Here is a 22,688-nt window from a genome sequence, read left to right on the forward strand (position 1 = left end):
AGCACCGAACCACGCTGGCAGAGAGAGGCTGAAATATTTGTATGCTTTTCCTAAAAATCTCAGATGCGGTCTATGTTACGTAAGAAACGGCCCCTCTGAGAGTCAGAGCATACGAGGACCGGGTGGGTGGGTTGGGTGCATGTGTGCATTAACGCTTGTACAAGGCAGCTACTGGTGTGTTGTACAGCTGTTTGATAAGGTAGAAGAGCTCAGAGCTGATAAGACACACACAACATACACAGAAGTACAGAGCGTCTGTATGCAGCTAATACACAATACAATCATTAACACGTTGTAAACATTAACACCGTCCACCTCGCTGCAGTGTGTGCTAACAGGTTGTAATACTGTGAAAATCTAAAATGACTGTGACACTGAAGAGAAGCCAGTGAAGCCTCCACACAGGGGCCACTTTCCCATGAGAGGGAGCCTTTGTCCTGAGAGCAGAGCTGCTTAGTATTAGTATGAGCAGACGGATAGCACTGGTGATGGAAGCACCTGTGGTACACTCCATGCTCGTCTAATGTAGCTGTACTGACATGTTAAGCTCTTCCTCCCCTTTTTTTTTTGTAATGGTAATGTTGTGGATTGAGGTGGAAGTTGAGTATTATTGATGTTTTAACTGCTGTTATGTAACCAAACCGCCCAACTGGTCTGAAAGGCTACGAGCAAAGAGCAAAGAGAGATAGTGAGGGCACATCGACGTTGGGTTATTGAGTGCTCTTTCCTCTAGAATCACCAGCTGGGGCAGAACAATCCGCAGAAAAATGGGAGTAAGCGCTCACAGCTAACACTTGGTCAACTGATGGTCCACACTGACTAACTTCTGCTGATGCAAATGGCACCAGAATATGGACCCGAAAAAACCCTGTGATGATGTAGCGTGCACAGTGTCTCCTAACTATTGATGCTCCCATTCACATCCCTGCACTAGAGTGTATTCACCTCCGACAGAAATCATCTTGATTCATCTCTAAGAGTTAACGGTTCCTCTGGGCGAAGGAGCCGACAAACGATTCCGATGAAATGTGTTCACAGCTACAGGCAACATCCATGCTAGCGTCCCTTCCCCACTTCACATCCATCCTCTGTCCAGACACAAACTGCACTGCGGTTTATTTTCGTAGCCTTTATGCGTCTGCACTTACAGTACTGTATGTTACGCAACAGCTCTTTGACAAAAGGGTCAAAGACGTGGGGCCAGGACAGACCAAGATCTCTTCTCTGACTTTTAACAGTGGACATATTTTTTTGTTGTTGATTGTATTATTTTGGTCGTTACCGGTACTTTAAATGATTCATCTGGTCTCATGGTTGACCACACAGAAGCTGTGAGGGACAAGTCTTAAAGCATTTCACAGGGAAGACAAATCAAGAATTGAGAGTAGTCTGGTATACCGAATAAGGAACTGAAAAGCACAATTTAAATATAAACCATTATCTATTCTGAACTGTTTCAATCACAGAACAAAGTTCCGTGTCTCATCTTTAATGATGTCAATTAAAGGGAACAAAAAATAATCTCTTGGCATTTCCCAGTTTTTACTTCTTGGATGGAACTCTGCCATCTGCCCAAACGCTCCAGACAGCTGCTTGTAGAAACCAGAGGAAAAGTACAGCACTCTCTCCTCTCATATGCAAATTTAATGGAACTCATATTTAGCTCAGTGTTCCCTAAGCTGACTCTCTCTCCCTCTAGGCCCCCCACCCACCCCTGCTGAGATAAGAGGTCTTTTCAAGACTCTCTGCTTAAAAAATCTCTTTTTCGGGGAAAACGGTAGTCATCCCCTGATAGAACAGTCATCCACATCAGCTGACTGTGTTAAAAATAATAATAAGAAGAAGAAGAACCCAAGTGTGTGTGCGTTTTCCATCAACCTGTACGACATGATCAAAACAGGTCGACAGGTTACAGTGAAAACACAAAGAGAGAGGCGACTGGTCCTCTGTAAACCACCACACAACCAGGCTTATCTGTTTTGTATGATGTTTGGTTGCGTCACAAAATACAATGAAATATACAATTTACAACTAGGACTAGGACTTTGACTGGCATGTTACCAAGAGTCATGTGACAAATACTCAGCAAGTATTTTGCCAATGTGCAGAATAGAGTGGAAAAGTTATAGAGGCAAGTTCTGTGACACAAATGATGGAGAAACAACACACTGCACGTACTGGTTTCAGTTTAAAGTCGAACACAGAGGTGCAGGACTTCTGTATCGTAGTGGGAAAAGATAAGCAAACTGTGGCTACGGGAGTTCAGAGGGTCACAAAATGACAACTCAATTAAATAAAAGGAGTCGGCGTAGCCGATGCATTTAACTATGTGACTTTTCTTTGTTAATATGTCACCTCTGCACTCTGCCCTCCATATATGTACACAACACGACCCCAGGGAGGATTATAAAGACTGTGTTTGAATCCAAAGAGAATCACTGCGTAGAATAAATTGCCGTCACCATCAAGGTCAGAGAGACAAAGCGTTTTCAGGCTGCTCGTACCTGAGCACAGCTCTGCTTACAGAGCTCCTACAGCCTCTGACTCTGTTAATCACTTTGCCTTTTCTTATCACTGTGAATAACATCTCATGACACAGCAGTGTGTTTTTGGATTTCAGGCTCTGCTTTTCCCTCTGTAGGTTGACAGATGCAGCTACAGCTTAGTGTGAGACAAAAAATTACTTTACAATCCGACACCGTTGACTGCATGCAGGAGTTGTAACACAGAGCTAGAAAATACATCCCAGTGTTACATCACTCTGAGTAATTCAGACAGGTCTTAGCATCCACGGATCAAACGGTCGTCACCTACCTTGAGGATTTCTCCACGCTTGAAACTAAGCTCGTCGTCAGCGGTGGCTTTGAAATCGTATTTGGCAACGGCCTCCATGGTGCTTGTAGAGTGCTGGAAAATTGCTCGTCTGCAAGTCGTGTCTCTGAGACTGACTGGGACAAAAAATAATAAAAACACTTATCCAGGCTTCTGTGGCGAAAAAAAGGCTTTCCTCCGAGTCTCTCCTCCCGTCGATGACCCGTTCCTTTAGGGCTTAGACCTCACATAAAGGTCACAGGAAGGTACCTGCCGATAAGAAACCAACACTCTGTCAGACTCATTATTTTTCCTAATAATCACCACATGACTTTGATGATTAGTGAACACAGAGTTCTATCAATACCAGTGTCAGAAAAGCCTCGGAGTCTGCAATTAATGCTTGATTAGCAGAGTAACATGCCGCCAAACTGCTGCCATTTAGCTGCCTCTAACATTACACAACAAGAACTGATTCTGGTTTGCCACTTTAACTCTAGTTCTAGCTTCACAGAACTCGCTGTGTGGCTGCTGCTTTAAAACCGATGAGAAGAACCGACTTCCTCTCAGGCAACAATGTCTGCCGTTAAAAAAAAACAAACAAAAAAAACACTGCAGTTCCTCAAATGGCCACAAAAAGCGAGTCAACCTCCATGAAATGTTTGCATCCTGGTACAAAACGAAGAACACTAATTTGTGCCAACTTTATACCACATACAACAAACCAGTTTGGAGTATATTCAGCTGTAAAGTTGTGCTTCTGCATATTACATATCTCTTATCAACAGACCAGCTTAACTCACTCTACACCTTAGCTGTTTACCAGCAGCAATCTGGATAATGCCACAGTGGTTCCACCATCGTTTAGACCGTTTGTATGAACCTGGGAGCAGAAAACCAACGGTCTCACTACATTTTTGTCACTACAGTTAGCAAGTACGTGCAGATTTCGGTGTCCCAGATGAGATCGCCGTCCTGATGTGTGGTTACCAGACATCATGAACGCATCACATGTCTAGAAACCAGTCATTTTATTCAGTGAACAAAGCAGTGGCCAGTGTCTACCTTTATTTATTTCAGTATACATCAGATGACAGACGTGTGTAGAACAGACTTTCATGAGAAATGAGGCTAAAATTAGCACCTCATGTTTACATTGCAGCAGTCATTGGACCTGGGACAGAATGACAGTTGTACCCGTTCCTACAGCAGACAGAAGCCAGATGTTAGTGGGGGTGAATGAAGAATTGGAAGACAGGAAGAGGACGATGAAGACTTTAAACGTTAACGTTTAAAATGGGAAAATCTTAACTCCTCATGTTCTTCTTTGCTGCTTCTCAGGCCAACACTCCTCGTTACAGATCAGGAGGATACTGAGAGAAAGTTCACTACAATCAATGACGATCAGCAGATTCCTTCTTGACAGCCAACCACCTGGCCTGACCCAGGATAAGTCAACAAGCCGAGCTGACAGTGATACACTGGTTAAACCCACAGCTGCTGGTTTAAATAGATCAAGCTGCGTTTATCCAATTAGGTTGTTTGCTAATATGCTACGGTACAGTTCTGATGAGCTCACAATAATACAACTGAGCGTCTAGTAAGGCCATTAAATCTAACAGGCAGGCAACAAATGAGCTAAATACTGATGTAAACAGTCAGATTGTTTCGTTTATTTTCTTCAAAAATCGGATTTTTAGCTTCAAAGTTAGCTAAAAACCGCAGGACACTTTTTCTAGAACGTCGATCTCAGTCTGACGTTGACAGCACAGCAGGTCCTAGCGTGTCATTCAAACTGTTATTTACAGGATTATAACTCGAAAACAAACAACAAATCAGTGACAGATGATAAATCTGAAGACAAAAGTGTGGATAAGAGGAGCTGAAGGCTAAACATGGAGCCTGACTGGGACTCTTCTCCACAATCTACAACCTTCTTGTTGTGTTTTTTTTGTCAACATAGTGTCTAAATAAAGATCATTTCGACCCCACAAACATGGTTTATTTGTCGTTTTCACTCGACTTCGGGGGTGGATCGATTCCGTTCCAGCAAACAGACTGCGCCCACTGTTCCCTTTACGCTAGAGCTAGCATACCGGCTAACGGTCGGATAACAATACCCGCGATGCAGTGCGATGATCAAACTTAAAGCCTTTTAATTTGTAACTAAAGGGGAATTAACGACGACATTTCTGAGAAACGGGAGTCCGGAATAAACACGGGCTGTTTATTAACGGCCTGAGGCCTACTTGGAAGCTTCACGTTGGTTAAATATGAAAAGGAAGAAAACACCTTTTTTTTTTCCTCATAGCGCAAGCTGTTGTTGCTAGCTAGCTTAGCCTAGCTTAGCCTAGCTAGCGCTGCTGAACTTGGCTAGCCTGCGTCGCGAAATGGAAACAACTTTTACATAAAGAGAAAGCATCAGGGGGGAAAAAACTCACCACTCGATGATTCCAGCGTAACAAAACAAGAAAACTCTGGAAGTATCCAACCCCTGCTTCCTCTACAGAGACAGCCAGCGATGTGTGTGTGTGTGTGTATATATTTATATATATATATATATATATATATATGTATGTGTGTGAGTGTGTGTGGTGTCGCTTACACCCCGTCCGAGGAGCCTACAAACTAGCTGCTAGCATAAGGTCTGCGTGTATTTCCGCTTCCTTCCACAGAGCTGCGAGCTTTTCTGCTGCTGTTGTGACTGGAGCTCCTCCCTGTCAGTCTGTGCCCCCCCCACCACCCCCAATCTGACACACACACACACACACACACACACACACACACACACACACACACACACACACACACATCTGTGATCACTACACATCATCATTAATAATATCAGCAGCATGCATGGATCCTCTTACAGGCTGGAAGGAGGATTCAGACAACTGATCAGTGATCAATCAGTGCATCACGATCAATTATTGTGACAAAAACAATCTTTGTACTTTTCTGCCTCTGAGGAGATATATATATACTGTATCCTGCTGCTGCAACAACCAAATTTCCTTACAGAGTTGACAAAAGTTAATCTTAATCTTAATCTTAATCTTAATAATTCCCATAATTTTTTATCTGTCTTATAAAAAAGGCCACATCATTTTATAAAGCCATCAAATTTGGTAAATTGTTGGAATATTTATGCATCATCTATGTATTTTATTTTGTTTTAATTCTATTTTTATTATTATTGTTGTTGTTGTTGTTTATTTTGTTTTGTTGGACACATCTGCTTTTAATTCAGTTGAAACAGTAAAACACATTGACAATGCTGCCATCTAGTGGATGGTTGTGACCTAATAAAAAACTGCCAAGTTTCCTCCACAGACACAAATTGCAGTTATTTATGTTGTAAATATATGATGAAGATTTTAATTTAGAATCTCATATTATATAATAATATCATATAATCTCCATCAATCTGCTTTAAATAACATAAATAAAAGTGGAAATGAACCTTGAAGCGGGGCGGATGAACTTGTTCAGAGTTCCTGATGAAGTCTCACTGCTCCTCTTCATCAGTTAGTTTACAGCGCATTTGTAAATGAATTAAATTGTGTTATCATCATGACTGACAGACAGAGTTGTTGGATTAATGTGAGGCTGATCGATAAAAAAAAAAGATAAAGTATTGATTCGAGATCAGGATGAAGAGACAGCCCGCGGCAGCCTATAGGAGGAGAGCACGTGAGAAAATAACACGAGCGACAGCGTCAAATATGATCGTGGCTGCAGAGCCTTCATCATCATCATCATCATCATCATCTGAGAGCTTCATGACGAGGAGCGCGCGCTATCAGCTCAGTGTGGCGCGTGGTGTACAGTAGCTGTGGCGTGCGCTCGTGGCTCGCGCGGACTGTGATGAGATTTTATTGATTGATTGATTGAGGTTTTATGGATGTATGGAGGAAAAGAACAGCAGTGACTGGGATGGAGGGTTCAAATAACTCCTTATTCACATCAGCTGAGGCACAGGACGGTAAGATAATAATAATAATATATATATATATATATATATATATATATATATATATATATATATATATATATATATATATAATTATCATTGTTATAATAATAATCATAATAATAATAAAATATATTTCTGAATGTCTTTAAGTGAAGAAATCAGTCTGACATGTAATTAACAGCTTCATTTATTCCTGTAGTTACAGATTAACAGACCTAATCTGACCTAATCTATCAATCTATTGATTTAGCTGTCCTAAGATATTTCTCAAATATTTTTTAGAATGTTTTATATATTCATAAATCAACGTTTAGCAGATATGAGTTCCTTGTTGCCAGTAACCCTGTCAATAAATCAATAAATCAATAAATAAGTGATCTATCTGACATCTGTTCAGGACACACCCCCTTTCTCTGGTTATATAAATACACAGATTTAATCTTATCCTGTTTTACTTCAGCTGTGTGGACTTTGAATTGTGTTATTATTTAATGAATATATTTAACCCCCTGTGTTCCAGATGAGGAGCAGTACAGTAACGTGCTCATGCCCAGCATCTTTGGCGTCATCTGCTTCTTCGGCATCGCTGGGAACTGCATCGTCATCTACACCATCGTGAAGAAGACCAAGTTCTGCACCCATCAAACGGTGCCAGACATCTTCATCTTCAACCTGTCCATCGCTGACCTCCTCTTCCTGCTCGGCATGCCCTTCCTCATCCATCAGCTCGTGGGCAATGGCTCCTGGTGCTTCGGTGGCCCCATGTGCACGGTCATCACGGCGCTGGACTCCAACAGTCAGACCGTCAGCACGTACATCCTGACTGTGATGACCCTGGACCGCTACCTGGCCACCGTCCACCCCATCCGCTTCAAACACGTACGGACCCCCTGGGTGGCCGGGGTGGCCGTGGCACTGGTGTGGGTGTTCTCTCTGGTCTCCATCACCCCAGTGTGGATGTACACGGGACTCATGCGTCTGAAGGACGGCTCAGTGGGCTGCGCCCTGCTCCTCCCGAACCCGGCCAGAGACACGTACTGGTTCACGCTCTACCAGTTCTTCCTGGCCTTCGCTCTGCCTTTGGTCATCATCTGTGGAGTCTTCTTCAAGATCCTCCAGAACATGTCAGCCACAGTCGCCCCTCTGCCCCAGCGCAGCCTCAGGGTTCGCACCCGGAAGGTGACCCGCATGGCGGTGGCCATCTGCCTGGCCTTCTTCACCTGCTGGGCCCCTTACTACATTCTGCAACTGGCCCACCTCGGAGTCCAGCGGCCCAGCTTCGCTTTCCTCTACACCTACAACATCGCCATCAGCATGGGCTACGCCAACAGCTGCATCAACCCCTTCATCTACATCATGCTGAGCAAAACCTTCAAGAGGCAGCTCACCACGGTGGTCTGGCCGTCCCTCAGGGGCTTCAGAGTGGCCCCAGCTCCGGCTGACGGCAGCGGCGCGAGGACGGTGCCAGACAGCTCCCATCCGTGTCACTCACCGTCGTCAAGGAAACTCCTCCAAAACATGCTGCCTGTCACTGTGGCTGTGCACTGAGATGGACACACACACACAAAACACCACCTGTTTACACCAAGACACAGTCACACTGCACATTCAGCTGCCAATTAATCTGTGACACGTTCAATATCACACAACAAACAGAGAGCACGATGAGCAGACGTTGGAGTCATCATGACCTGGTCCACAAAATGGAACAAAAAATGAGTTTAAATGCATGAAAAACATTGAACTCTGTTATCAGTGTTTATGAGAGTGAAAACAAAACATGACCTGTGGAGCAGCACAACAACACAAGTCTGACACAACGTGAAATAACATCTGTAAAAATGGAAAAACAGTGGACTCCACCTGTCGTTAACCTGCACGGAACAATAAAGGTTCAAGCTTCAAATCCCTTTTCAGCTTAAGCTGTAATTGCTCATAAAGCAAGTGTAGCTGTCTGACTTGTGGTGAAGCTGTGAAGCATGTGTTTGTGTTCCTCTTCACGTTTTTTGCAGCATGCTGCATGTTAACTGGTTAAATGTAAGAAACGCACGGCTGTTAAATTCAGTAGATTTTCCATGTTGTTTCTCTCTGTAACATTTATCGTAAACATTTTAGACGCTAGGAATGCCAATAAAGTATTGATCGTAACTTAAATGTCGTTGTTTAGTGTTTTGCAGAAGGTCAAAGTGTGAAACTTCTTCCTCTGAAGGAGGAAGAGGAAATAAAAGCTGTTTTTCAGACACAGTGTTCACGGAAATGGAATCAAAGCATCGCTCGTTATCTGGGAAAGAACAGAGAGGCGGAATTAAACCGAGATTACCAGCCCCCCCCCCCCCCCCACCCCCACCCGCCACAAACAAACACACTTGAAAATAAAATTGCAAAGCAATTATCTGCTGTCTCCGCTGGTGAGAGACCACCTTTGGGTGATTGTGTTTATCGAGCCTTAAAGGCCTGATCGCAAAGCAGCACGGCTCCTCTTATGTCGGACTCCCTGTGTGCAGCTTTCTCACTCAGATTTCCTTTGAGTTTACTGCAGCCTGCAGCACATTGACTATCAGGGGATTTTAGAAATGCATTAAAGGCACAATTTTGTTACATTAGATAGCAATATGGCAATATTAGCATGCATACTAATGTTTGCTAGTTGCCAAACTGCAGACGTTAAAGGTAGGGTAGGAGATTTCATTCTGATGCACTTTTTGTTAAATTAGTGTAACTTCTCTTTACAATCCGATAGCAACCGATTAGTTTGGCAGTTTCTCATTAAAACGAAGAATATGAATCATCTGTGGAAGCTATAAAACACTAAAAACATCAGCCAATCCTCCGGGTGGACCCTGCGCGGAGTATTGGCTGGTTGTCACTCTCTTCCTGCTCTGTGCACCAGAGAGGTACGTGCATGATGGCCGAAGTCACAGACCACAGCTCGTCTTCAGGTGATGCGTGTCCATGTGATTGGGAGGCGTGGCTTCGGGGTGAGCGCCGAGAGAAAGGGGCGTGTGTTTACTTTCAATATCTGGCTGACTCTCACTGAGTTTTCAAAATCTCCTACTACCCTACCTTTTAACCACTTTTGGGAGGCAAATGGACACAAAATGATGCAGAAGGCTACACACAAGCAAGCAACACGACCAAAAAAAAAGCACAAAATCACCACAAAGTGACAACGAATCACTGACACCACAAAGACTTCCTAAACAACTGCAGGAAGATGCACAGAAAACATGCACAGCTGGTGTAAAACTGACAACAAAGGGCAGCTGTCAGGGCAGCAGTGGCTCAGTGGTAGAGTGGGGCTGTCTAATAATCAGAAGGTCGGCGGTTCGATCCCAGCTCCTCCCTAGTCATTGTTGTGTGTCCTTGGGTAAGGCCCTTTACCTACATTGCCTCCAGTGCACTCACTGGTCTATGAATGTGTATGAATGAATCAGCAGTGGTGTCTTTGAGTGTCCTAGAAAAGCACTACATAAGTGTGATGTATTATTATTATTACAAAAATGACAACAGTATGTTGTCTAATGTAAGATGGAGACAAGTAAACGTAGAAAAAACACCACAAAGACATCCCAACAACTGCAGTAAGATGCAGAGAAAATCACAAAACCATGCACAAAATACCACTATGCATATGCAAAGCTGACATAATAACATGCAAAACAACCAAAGGATGCACAAAATGATCACAAAGCCGCCGAAAAGCTCCATGCTCAGCTCAGCCATGAATAACACAGACCCATATGAGCTGCATCTACACACTGATTTGTGTTATTTCTGTGCGCTCCCCAAGGACAACAAAGCAATCTCCCTGCAGGTATCTACACAGTGTGTGTTTGTGTAGAAAAACAACATTATCTGAACCTTTCAGTAGCGTCAGATCATTCAAACAGATACTTGAAAAATCATTTCAGAGCCTCTAATGTGAGGCATCCACCACACGAATCTGAGCAGGAGCAAAAAGCAGCAATTACACATGTAATGAGTTCAGTTCAACAGTGGGACCCTCAGGTCCTCAGACAGCCGGCGGTGTGTGTGTCAACCTGACCTGGCGGGAAACATAAAAACACAATTTTTCAAATGTGTTCAAACATGTGGGCGCCACACAAAATTTTAATTTAAAATGTAGAGAAAACCATGAGCATCAATGCAGAGCTTGTGATTATGCAAATAAAGAATTAACAGGGAAGCTGCCCATCAGAGCATGTGACTGGTAATTCATAAGCTAATCACACAATGAAGCCTATGAGCCAGGCTGAGGCATCTCAACCAACTAATATATATATAAAGCCATATTATCCAACGGAAAATTCATGACCTACAATGGGTCTTTAATGACTCAGACAGGATTCTGTGCATGCTTCCATCACATCTGGCTGATTAAAACCAGCTTAATGATGTGTAGTGGGGCGCATACATTCAGCGGATCACTGCCGGCTGGACTGAATGGATTGAAATGGGTTTGACAGCTCGCCTCTATGCATGTGACTCTTCCCTCCATCCATCAGCGCTGATGAATGAAGCGAGGACGACACTTCAGGTCAGGGATAAATGGGAAAGTGTGGAAGCTGCGCCTCAGTTCTGCCCACATTCAGACTATATAGTGTTTATCTGTGTTTTTATTCCATCCACTGTCATAGAAACCCAAAAGCAGAGACTTCATTTGACTCCAACACGCCTCCAGTGTGCTGCTTCTTATGCTGCTTCTCTGAGAACTTTCTGCAGCGCCGTGTTAGAATGCAGACAAATGTTTGGAACATGGTGTTGTGTTATAGTGTGTGTTTGTGTGACTCCTGCCTGGACCTGCTGCTTATATTAGCATAATAAAAGATTTTCAAACTTCTCCTGCCTCTTTGATTAAAGGCTCAAATAAGACACACACACACCCTGATGGGAGGCTCAATCAGCAGGATAATGGCTGATAATACGGTCCTATTATGGGCGAAATGGTTGGGGTGCGGCAACACGTGGTCAGCCGCTGATCACCTAATGTTTCAGTCACAAAGAGTGACAGAAACCACGGCGATGTGATAATCATCTCTGTCAAGGTGCTGACCACTGAGGTCAGAGGGTCTGGATCTTATCAGGCGGGGCCAGGTCGGGTCGTCTGGATGACCTCCAGCCTGGCTGGAAAGGGGGCTGCTAGTTGCCGTGGTTTCCGCTTGTTCCTCCGCTCGCTTCAGGTGGAGGATGAGGATGTCATCTTCACCGTGCCCTGCTGCTGCTGCTGCAGCTGCCTACAGTGGGGGCACTTCCAGTGGGGGCTGGGTGACCAGAGGAGAAGAAGAAGAGGACAGAGAGGACGACGAGATTAATCTGGTCCTATTATGTTTTTCCTCTTTTCACTTTAATACATTCCCAGAAAATGTCATGTCTGAAACGTCTTTTGTAATTATTTCACTGAAACATCAGCTCAGCTTGAATTTGGAGGTTAAAAAAAGACGTTGGCATGGTAACAACTTTTGGCCACGATGCCAAATTTTATCCTGAATACCAAGACATGATGAACAGTTTAAAATGAACAGTGTTGGACTGTGATCCACACACAGTGAACCTCTGAACTCCTCCTGGTTTCCTGCTCCTCTGTGGTGATGCTGATCAACCTTGTAGCATGGTGGTCAGCTTCCATTCTGTGTGGTGGTGGTGGAGCATTTGCTCATAAACAGTGGTGGAAAGTAACTAAGTATTTGTACTTCGTTACTGTACTTAAGTAAATTTTTATGTATTTGTACTTTACTTAAGTAAAAATAATAGTGCATACTTTCTCCTCTGACTCCATGTTGCAGCTGTTACCTGTACTTTCTCCTCCACTACATTTCTACAGTGTCTGTAGTTCCTTGTTCCATGTGATGAACACAGTGCTGGACTGATGTGAGGTCAGACTCTGCATGGAGGTGGTGTCACGCTGCCAGCTGTGTTTCTATAATGAGCCTCAGTCATGATGCCGGTGCTCTGGCTCAGTGAGCTAACTAGTTAGCTGCTGTCTGCTAACACAGGTCCATCCATTAATGTCTGATGAACATGAATCATAACATGAATCTACAGCAGGAACACTGACACAGTAAACATGCTGAATGCCTGTTTGTTATCAGCAGCCTCTCTGTTCACTTGATGCCCACAGCCTGCCTCATGACACACAGACCTGTCCATTAAGTATATATTTTGCTGGGTATTTGTACTTTTACTCAAGTACCAAGCTTCAGTACTTCCTCCACCACTGCTCATTAATTATGAGGTTGGTGTGTATCAAATCCGTCGCCTCTCAACGGCTGCGTGTTGATGAGTCCTCGAGCAAGATGTTAAACCTCAAGTTTAGTCACCACTGGAGGGAGAATGTGTGTGTGCAGAGATGCAGAAAGCGTGTGAAGCGCTGTGAGTACTTTTGAGTATGTACAAACCCTTTTCATGCTCTCCACCGTGTCCTTGTGGACATCTTTGAGTGATAAGACAGATGTTGATTTCAGTGTCGTCTTGACATCAGAAATTCAAGCTTTCCACAGAGAGTGGAAGCGATCAGGCTTGTCATGAGAGCAGCGTGTAACTCATTACCCTGCGCCTGAGGCCACATGTCTCAGCACTCCGGTCTCTCTTCACTTTGCAGGAAGCTGAATTGTTGGCAGTGTCCATTCATGCACCTTAAAAGAATATATTAAACGCCGTTAGCGACAGACCGGAGTGATGAGAGGCCACGGGCCGCCATAAATCATTCAGCGACGCTGGAATGACTTGTGAGAAAAGCTTGTGTTTAATTTGCAATCCATTAAAACTTGCAGCACATTAAGCAGACGTTAGAAGACGCAGACACTTCTCTGTGCGTTGTGTTCCAGTTCACTTTAAACATACAGTTTTAATCTGGTACTTAAATTACATAATTACACATCAGGTACAAAATGTAGACTTTTAAAAAAGTTAATAAAATATAATCTAGCCTTATTTTCCCCCAAATAAACGTCCTTCATGTAACTATGGTGTAATTTTGGCAAACAACAGCGAGTGAGTGAAGACGGATACAGTGTCAGCGACACAAGAAGACTCAAGGACAGTTTTACAAAAGAGTATCTAAAAATTCAATCATCAACAAGACAGAAAATTATATTTTCATCAAAGTTCCCTTGCTCGTCTTGCTCCTTCCAGCAGGAATAGTCGTTTGTGTCTGATTACGGTGAATTAAATAAACACAAAATAAGCTGCTAAATTCCATCTGTCCTGCTCCAGTCATTATGGATGTGACTGCAGAGACAGGATAACAGTGTGAATCCCCCTTTTTCAATCCTAAATGAGAAAATAGCTGCAAACCGAGGTTTGCTTTCGAGTGATAATGTTGCTGTTTTATCACATCCAGCTTCAGTGATAAAGACAAACAGCTACACACACACACACACACACACACACATATATAAACCAACTGGAGCTTCAGAGCTTTCTTTGAGCTGCTGCTGTGGTAAATATTGATTATTTTTCCCATGTGTGCAATTTTTTATTTTATCTTCCTTTTTAGCTTTTTCAAAGCTTTTTTCTGCAGCATCCCTCCACAGAACAAAGAATAAACCTGATTAGAAACCACCTGGAAAGATCATTCTCACAGCTCAGTGTTAAAGCTACAGTGTGGGATGTTCATGATCATTAAATTCTACCTTCCCACCTTTGTAAAAAATGCATTCAGAGCAAGTGTATTAGCAATGTAGCATTTTCCAAACGTGTCCAGAAACATTGAGGACACACACGTGTCAGAGAAGGAGCCACATCAATGCTAATCTATGCTAACAGGCTAGCTACCATTGCTTTGAGCAGTATGTCTGTATGGTAGGTTAGCTTAGCTTTTAATGATGCTAAGCCACATTCTGTGACCAATCAGAGGCAAGCTCCCCTTTAGGTAGGGATGTCCGGATCCGATCACGTGATCGGAAATCGAACCCGATTACGTGATTTCAGACTTGATCGGAATCGGACGTTACCTCCCCATCAGGACTCGGATATATATTTATTAGGGCTGTCAAAGTTAACGCCTTCTGTGCAGGGGTATGACAGTTGCCTTTGGTGCGAAAGGTCCTGGGTTTGAGACCTCAATGAGCCGCTGTCCTAGCTCGGGAAGGCTGATCATTTAAAGTTGGTGGCATGTGGATAAACGATAAACAGCGATAAACAGTCAGTGTGAAGCGCTCTGGACACACACACACACGAGTTTTGCTTGCAATAACAGGCAAAGTCATTGCAGTATCATTTATATGGCGCAAAGGCGCAGGATTGCACAAATGACTGCCACGAGTCACTTGCTGTTTGCCTTTGTAGAGAACCCTAAAAGTATCGGATCGGAACTCGGTATCAGCAGATACTCAAAATCAAATGATTTGGACTCGAACTCGAGGGCAAAAAAAACTGATCAGGACAGCTCTACCTCTAGGTATACATTATTTACACATTGACAGTGTTGGTGTAACTCTTAACACTGCCAGAAGGGGGAGACAAACACCCCACACTGTAGCTTTAAGTTTAGAAAAAACAACCAAGTTGCTCCTTTTTGACACAGAGTCCCTTTTCTATGAAACAACCATAAACAAACGTCAACACTTTCATCGTGTGTTGGGTACAGTTTTCCGATAAACAAGAAAAACCAAATTAGCATGGATGCTCAGGTCATGTAGCAGAAATAAAAACTTTATAAAAACAAAGTGCATCAATAATATAATAAAATATTAATATGATAATAAATGACAAAGTGAATTATTTGTGTTCTTGCAGCCAAATAATAACGCCGCGTCACTGTTTAAGAAGGTTTAGCCCATTTTCTGTCTTGTAACACTTTCAAGGAACTCCTCCCATCTTCTACTGCACAAATCTCAACAAAAAGAAAACGAACATGGGGGAGACGTCACATTACAGCAGGACTTTTCCTCAGTTGCTCTGCATAGATTTAGTTTAAGACACACACAGGTAAGAACTTATGACAGTACTGTGGAGGTGAGAGAGACAGAGAGAGAAGATGAACGCCTCCTGCAGGAGGGGAGGAAGGGTGGAAATCCAGAGAGAGGTCCAAGTGTTCCGCTGTCATTCTGGGCTGTCACAGAGGCACTAAGGACGAGGAAACAAAACAAAGTCATGTCATCTCTGGCAAAAGAAACCTCTGGCAAAAGAACTTCCTCTGGGATTAATAAACTTTAACTCATCTCATCTCATAAAGAAGAAAGCTGAGGGCATGTTACTGAAGCCAGGGAGCTGTCATAATGTCTCTGTTGACTAGAGGAGATTCTGATTTTACAGCCCTCTCTGGCGCCACCTCTGACGATATGCAGTAATTAGAAGAAGTTTAACAGCTAGCACTGGACTGTAGCATCGCGCTATACCACTTTATACCACTAGATGGGATAGTGAATCACAGTCTATAGTGTCCTCAGTCCAGAGACCTGATTTTGTGCTTATTTCTAGCTTAGCATGGACCTTTTTTCCACCCTTAGACCCCAAGCTACCTACCCAGGGAGGTGGTACTGTATCGCGTCCGCTGCAGGGTGGTGTAGCCGGGCTTATCCAGCAGCAGGATGCGGTGGGATGGAGGGATCGCGACCTCTCCGTTCCTCTGCAGGGAGGCACACCTTCGAAACGTCAAATCGAACTTGGTCTGGATGTTGCTGGAGCTGTGAGCCCGCTTTATATCGACCGGGTCGTGGTTTCCCGCCTTCCCGTTGACAAACTGTACTTTGCAGTTATGGGTGTTGCAGCTGGGGACGGCGCTGCCTTTCCTCTCCTCTAGCGCCACAGCAGTCAGAGTCCCATTAGAGAGGGACAGTTTAGCTAAGTTACTGCTTGCCAGCTTCCCTAGCTGTCCGTTCATACGCCGCTCTTGCCCCTTCATTGGCGACCTAAGAATGTCTTTCTTCATGAAACCAGGTTTGAAAAATGACAGGAGGCTCTCTTGGCTGCGTCCTTCCTGTCCCTTCTGCGCCCTCCTGTCCTCAGGTAACTGCGTCCTGGAGGTCACCCCTGTCTGGACCTTAGTTCTTCTCAAAGTAGAGTCTCTGCTGGGGGGTGCACTGTGGCTGAGGTGACCGCCTAGAATGACCCCTCTGTGCAGCTGGAAGTCCAGGGTCCTGCCCTGATCCGGCCTCACTCTCTTAGAGGACCTCTGCTGCGGAGGATCATCGTCTCTCATTCGGACACTGCTGCCGTTACCCGCAGCGTGGCTGAGGCTTCTCTCCACAAAAGGTCGGCTCTGACCCTCAGGCAGCTTGGGGGAGTAACAGAGGTCGGAGCTGAGCCTGTCTGTGCAGCTAAGGCTGCTGCCACTGGGTGAGCTGCAATCCTGTCCCGCCTCAAAGACTCGCCCCTGGGCGCTCCTCTGCGGTGGCGTGGCCACCAGTGTGATGATAGGGTCTTTGGTGCATCGCGGCCGGCGCCCGGACTCCAGGTACTCCACCAGCTCTCCAGATTTGGTCTGGACTGGATGTTTGATGCGGTCTTTGGCACCAAAGGACCAGCGCAGAGGGAGAACTTTGTTCAGAGTGTCCTTGGGCTTAGTCGGTGATCTCATGCTCACACTCCTGCCTTGGGTCCCTCTGATGAACTGATTGGTTTCAGACCCGTCTGTTGGAGAGAACACCGACACGTTAGCGTAGCTTGTATAAATACATTAGCATATATCTGTGGATGCTCTCATTCATCCAGGTCATAGACATTTCCAAGAGGTTAAATCGAGGCAACTGGACTCAAGGATTGTTTCGCCACTCCCCCAAGTGGCTTCTTCAGTAGAACTTCAGCAGAACTGAAGAAGCCACTTGGGGGAGTGGCGAAACAATCCTTGAGTCCAGTTGCCTCGATTTAAACTCTTGGAAAAAATACATTAGCATAGTACAAATACAAGAACCAAAGTTAGTTAAACTTTTGGATGAAAAAGTTTTGAATTCCTCCAAACAACACTAGCTTAGCTTGGCACTAAGCCTGGAAACAGGGTAGATGACTACTCTGGCTCTGTAAGTAATTCTGTATGCAAACAATTTAGAAACAAAACTAGTATTTAAATTTAAAGTTCATATTCATTCCTGCTTGCACCCACTTGTTTCTACTGCTTTAGGCGGTTCATCTCCAAACACTGGCAACTCAGGAGATTCTGGGGGCTGTGCGGTCCCTGCAGGTCCAGAGACGGGTCCGCCTGACACCACACTGCTCCTCTTGCTGCCCCCCGTCAGCCGCACCAGCCAGTGGTCAGAGGTGGATGAGCTGGTGGAACCTACAAAAAAAGAGGTGCATGGAAGTGCATTGTTGAATTTCAATGAATTCATGTGCACTGAGTGCAGCCGCCTGCCCACGTCTACTTCGAAGGACCCAGAGAAGGTCAATGGAAACACGACCCGTATCCACTCTGCACAATGAAATCTGTGATCACAGGGTATTATCAGCATTTCCTCCTGTGTGTAGCTGCTCTTATTATGCTGTTACCGAGGAAGAATGCCTCTGGGACTCTAGGATACGGAGATCTGTGCAAGGTCAGTTTTTCTCCACAATCATCCAGAGGTTATTAGCTGCAGTACTCTCAGTGAAAATGAACAATAATGCTGCTGCTTTCTGCATTATCCCCACAATCTAAAAAAACAACAAATCAGTGGCAGAGTGGAATTTATTGAAGGACAAACCGGTGACTGAGGAGCTGGCAGACCAGGGGGGGATAGTGTTCCTCCTCTGGTAAAAGAGGATGTAGGCTCCACGTGTGCACACCTCGGCCTCTGGAACCGGCTCAGCGCTGCTGTCGTCGTAGCTGTACCACTGACCGTCAACAGAGTTCCTGCAAAAGGCTGCGAACACAAGAGATGGATGAAACATGATGGAACACATGCAAGACTTAAAGCTACAGTGCAGATATGTCCGATGTGTGGCGGTGTGAGGAATTACACACCTCCAACAGCTTTTCGTAACTGATACGAAACCTAAAGTAATATCTCCCCCTTCTGGTGGTTAGAAGAATTACACATTGCTAAGGTGACCTAGCCTCCAAAATAAAATGGTGACTAACTCGGGGTTAATTAGCAAATTGAACCTAGCTTGAAGCTAAAAGGCCGAAGGAGAGCAATAAATCCACTTCAGAGTGTGGTGTGGGATCTTTGGAGTAATGTAAGTAAGTAACGTATTACCTGTGTAATGTCCACCATGCATTCCTCCGTGGTGGTTGCACACGGCGTACAGATCGTACAGGAAGTCAGGTGGGGCCAGGTCAGGTCGTCTGGATGACTTCCAGCCTGGCTGGAGAGGGGGCTGCTGGTTGCCGTGGTTGCGGCTCACCATGTTGGGCGTCATGTCCAGGCCGGCCAGGGGGAAGTGCACGAACGTGGTGAGCTTGTTCCTCCGCTCGCCCACCTGCCTGAAGCGCTTCAGGTGGAGGATGAGGATGTCCGGCAGCGTCCACAGGCTCATCTTCACCGTGCCCTGCTGCAGCTGCTTACAGTGGGGGCACTTCCAGGCATCATCCGGGGCCAGCTGACCGGAGGAGAAGAAGAAGAGGACAGAGAGGACGACGCTCTGATTAATCTGGTCCTATTATGTTTTTCCTCTTTTCACTTTAATACATTCCCAGAAAAATGTCAAAAAACGTCTTTTGGAATTATTTCACTGAAACATCAGCTCAGCTTGAATTTGGAGGTTAAAAAAAGACGTTGGCATGGTAACAACTTAAGGCCAAATTTGATCCATAATACCAGGAAATGATGAACAGTTTAGCAGGGTCATTAATAAACCAGTGAAATGCCATTATTTCCTTCAGTGAGAGGTTTGGGCGGTTTCAGCTCCTCATGAGGAGTGATTGACAAGTTTGTAGCCCAAGTAGAAGGAGAGGAGTTTTATATATGTACAGGTCGAGGTGTAATCACAACAAAGTGTGTATATAAAATGTGCCGTTTACTCACTTTTTTAAACCTTTTTGCACAGTACTGAACGTCACTCTGTGAGAACTACTGATACATTAAAAACAATGTGGCCCCCAGGCCTGGGTGCAGTGCTTCTCTTACTGGAAGGCTGCAGCTCCACCAAGTGTTGACACAAAGACAGTGTGCTTTTTGGGTGTGAGAATAAACATAGTGAGCTCTTGTAGGTACAAAAAGAGTATGAAAAAGGTGATAAATGTGGAGAAGACCTGTTAGAAAAAGTGCTTGTTGAGGTTTTGGGTTATACATTAGAACATATGTTTGCAGCCCCACCTGCTCCTCTTTGGTGTAGAGCTGGAAGCACTCGTCCAGGGTGCAGCTGTACTGCTGCACATGCTGCTGCTGCTGGTTCCTCACGCTCTCTGCTTCCTTCACCACCTCCTCATGGATGTTACCAAAGAGGCTGAAACACACAAAGTGAAGGGGCTAACAATGACATAAGGTTAACAATAAGTCAATAAATACTGCTTGCTACTAACCAGTCTTTGATTCTGTGTTCCCACTCAATGATGAGCTTCACGTGTGGAGGTCCTCCTGAGCTGCAGAGCTTCAGAGCTCTGAGGGTCAGATCACAGAAACATCACATACTTTAATAATGTGTTCTAATACATGATATGACTGCATCAGTTACATCATGAGAATCCAGTGTATGGAGGCTTTTTGGCCACTAGGTGGCAGCACTGTTGCATAAATGAAGCATGAGCTGCACAGATGATATTTGCCAACAAAACATTACACAGTTCACAGAAGAGTTTAAAGACTTAATTTTAAACTGTATGTCTTCATCATGCTATCAAAGATGAAACACAATAAGCTGAAGCTGATTTCGGATCATTTCTTTAAAGGTAGGGTAGGAGATTTTGAAAACTCAGTGAGAGTCAGACAGATTTAGAAAGTAAACACGCCCCTTTCTCTCGGAGCTCACCCCAAAGCCATGCCTCCCAATCACATGGACGAGCATTACCTGAAGACGAGCTGCGGTCTATGACTTCGGAGCAGGAAGAGAGTGACAACCAGCCAATACTCCGTGCAGGGTCCACCCGGAGGATTGGCTGATGTTTTTAGTGTTTTATAGCTTCCACAGATGATTCATATTCTTCGTTTTTATGAGAAACTGCCGAACTAATCGGTTGCTATCGGATTGTAAAGAGAAGTTACACTAATTTAACAAAAAGTGCATCACAATGAAATCTCCTACCCGACCTTTAAAGGTGTGTGTTATAGGGTATTAAAGCTCAAACACTTCAGATACAAACATGCAAGAGGAAGAGCAGGAGTCCCCATGGAGATGCACAACAAAATTAAAAAACAGGATTTAGACCTGATGCAACTGAACCAGTGTTACAGTAGAATGTGGATAAATCAGAAACAGTCTTACATTCCTGTTACTATAGGTATATATGTGTTACACATGTCCTCTTTAGCTAGCTTTAACTCAAACACCAAGCTAAAATAACCCTACAATAATGTTTTTAGTGGACTACAGGAGTGTTTTTAAGCATTTCAGACTGTGGTTGAGTGTTGTGTTGTCAACATTTGACTTGTCTGTGTCTCAGCAGGACATCTTTTGGGACATTTACTTTAATCTACTGCTTTGTAGAATAATGTTCTGACCCAGGCACCTGGGAGACGGGAAGTGCTTTAAACTACTTTACATGCTACATTGCTAACATGATGATAGTTGATAGCACCAAACCACCTCTATTATAATGTTTTTGGCATATTTACTTATCAACAATAGTTGTTCATAGATCAATATCAAGTCAGCAGGATTCATCCTCTGAGGACCATGAATGGTTTTTACATGACATACTGGGAATCGTGTGGTATAAAAACCATCGTTATGTATACTGACACCGACAGGTTAGAGAGGCAGACAAAAGTGAACAAAGTGCGCTAAAAAAAACAGCACTGGTACATTCTTGCAGTGTTTGATGTGAGTTGACTTGGGGACACAGCATATTTCTGAATCATTAGAGTTCAAACACTATCATTACATGAGTTTCTAGGATACAGTGCGCCACACATTTGCATTTCAAAAGATTTCAGAAGCATTTGCCCCCATCAGCACCATTCAATGGATGAATGAACTGTTCTTAGCAGCTACACAAATGGAAGTCCTTTCAAGACCTTGCTAAAATGGCCCTTTGAAACAGCAATTCACTTCTGCAACTGAAAGCCATCAGACGAGCATCGGCGAAGATGAGGAAGAAGAAGAAGAAAATATCGGCACGTCTCAGACACTGTGGTAAAAGTCAGGCTCTACAGGAGGATTCAAATCATTAAACTTCATCTGCAGAACATCCAAGTGTTCTCAAAATATGTTAATGTCCCAATCAGTCAGTTTAAATTGTATTAAAACTAATTACATTTGATGAAATCTTCAGAAAACGTCAATTAAAGAGCACATTTAGAGCGCTCTCAGTTTATGAGACTAAAACAAAGTCACACACCCTGGAACTGCACATTCTTACTGTATTTGCACCTGCAGCAGCGCAGGATGAAGAATCATGCTGCAATCTGCACCTTGGCCACTAGATGTCACTAAACCCCACACACTGATTCCTTCAGGTTTTCGAATCTTTAGACATGCTCACCGGTCGACAGCAGGGTGGTAGAGCGGCCGCCCGTCCTGAGGCGACAGGTAGCTGTAAAATGCAGATCCTCCCACCACACGGATGTTGAACAGCACTCTGGTATTCTAAAAAAAAAATAAGTGGAAACACACAATTCAGAGCAAGAATACACACGATATTTAAAACATTTCAACAGCATGCTGGCAGGATGTGTATGACAAAGCTAACTGGCTACTTGTTCCCCTATTGGCATTAAGTACAGCTAAATGGTCCCCAGAGGATGAACCAGGCTACCTTTGAAAAACTGACAAACAGCTGTTTGGTGCTAACTGGCAAGTGTTAGCATGCTAACATATAGCCTGAGACAGTGAATATGATAAACATTATACCTGCCTTCCCATCTGCATGTGACTATGACAAAGTTAC

At 44.2% G+C, this 22,688-nt stretch overlaps 3 protein-coding genes across 3 annotated transcripts in view; 1 reads left to right on the forward strand and 2 right to left on the reverse strand.

Moving 5' to 3' along the window:
- The window catches only part of grb2b (growth factor receptor-bound protein 2b), a 25,849-nt gene extending 20,372 nt beyond the window's left edge, over positions 1-5,477 (reverse strand). Inside the window, exons 1-2 of the mRNA XM_028412802.1 lie at positions 5,253-5,477; positions 2,815-3,081 (exon numbers count right to left, since the gene is read on the reverse strand). Coding sequence (XP_028268603.1) covers positions 2,815-2,892 — 78 coding nt within the window. The 5' untranslated portion in view covers positions 2,893-3,081; positions 5,253-5,477. The remainder of the gene's footprint in view (positions 1-2,814; positions 3,082-5,252) is intronic.
- Positions 4,362-8,335, forward strand: mchr1b (melanin-concentrating hormone receptor 1b). Its single transcript, XM_028412210.1, has 3 exons — positions 4,362-4,369; positions 4,434-4,461; positions 7,313-8,335. The coding sequence occupies exons 1-3, from the start codon at positions 4,362-4,364 to the stop codon at positions 8,333-8,335; spliced, it is 1,059 nt and encodes a 352-aa protein (XP_028268011.1).
- Positions 8,336-13,510: 5,175 nt separating this feature from the next.
- The window catches only part of usp43b (ubiquitin specific peptidase 43b), a 52,735-nt gene continuing 43,557 nt past the window's right edge, over positions 13,511-22,688 (reverse strand). The window contains exons 9-16 of the mRNA XM_028412763.1: positions 22,284-22,387; positions 20,166-20,243; positions 19,960-20,089; positions 18,901-19,243; positions 18,406-18,564; positions 17,829-18,002; positions 16,253-17,359; positions 13,511-15,853 (exon numbers count right to left, since the gene is read on the reverse strand). Of these exons, the coding sequence (XP_028268564.1) occupies positions 15,843-15,853; positions 16,253-17,359; positions 17,829-18,002; positions 18,406-18,564; positions 18,901-19,243; positions 19,960-20,089; positions 20,166-20,243; positions 22,284-22,387 (2,106 nt within the window). The 3' untranslated portion in view covers positions 13,511-15,842. The remainder of the gene's footprint in view (positions 15,854-16,252; positions 17,360-17,828; positions 18,003-18,405; positions 18,565-18,900; positions 19,244-19,959; positions 20,090-20,165; positions 20,244-22,283; positions 22,388-22,688) is intronic.

Source organism: Parambassis ranga, chromosome 8 (assembly GCF_900634625.1).
Source record: "Parambassis ranga chromosome 8, fParRan2.1, whole genome shotgun sequence".
Lineage (NCBI taxonomy): Eukaryota > Metazoa > Chordata > Actinopteri > Ambassidae > Parambassis > Parambassis ranga.

What these genes read in the sequence shown, in the direction of transcription:
- mchr1b (XM_028412210.1), top strand. An exon ending in CAAATGAGCTAAATACTGAT is followed by an intron (nt 4,462 to 7,312) that starts GTAAACAGTCAG and finishes GTTCCAGATGAG; the next exon opens with GAGCAGTACAGTAACGTGCT.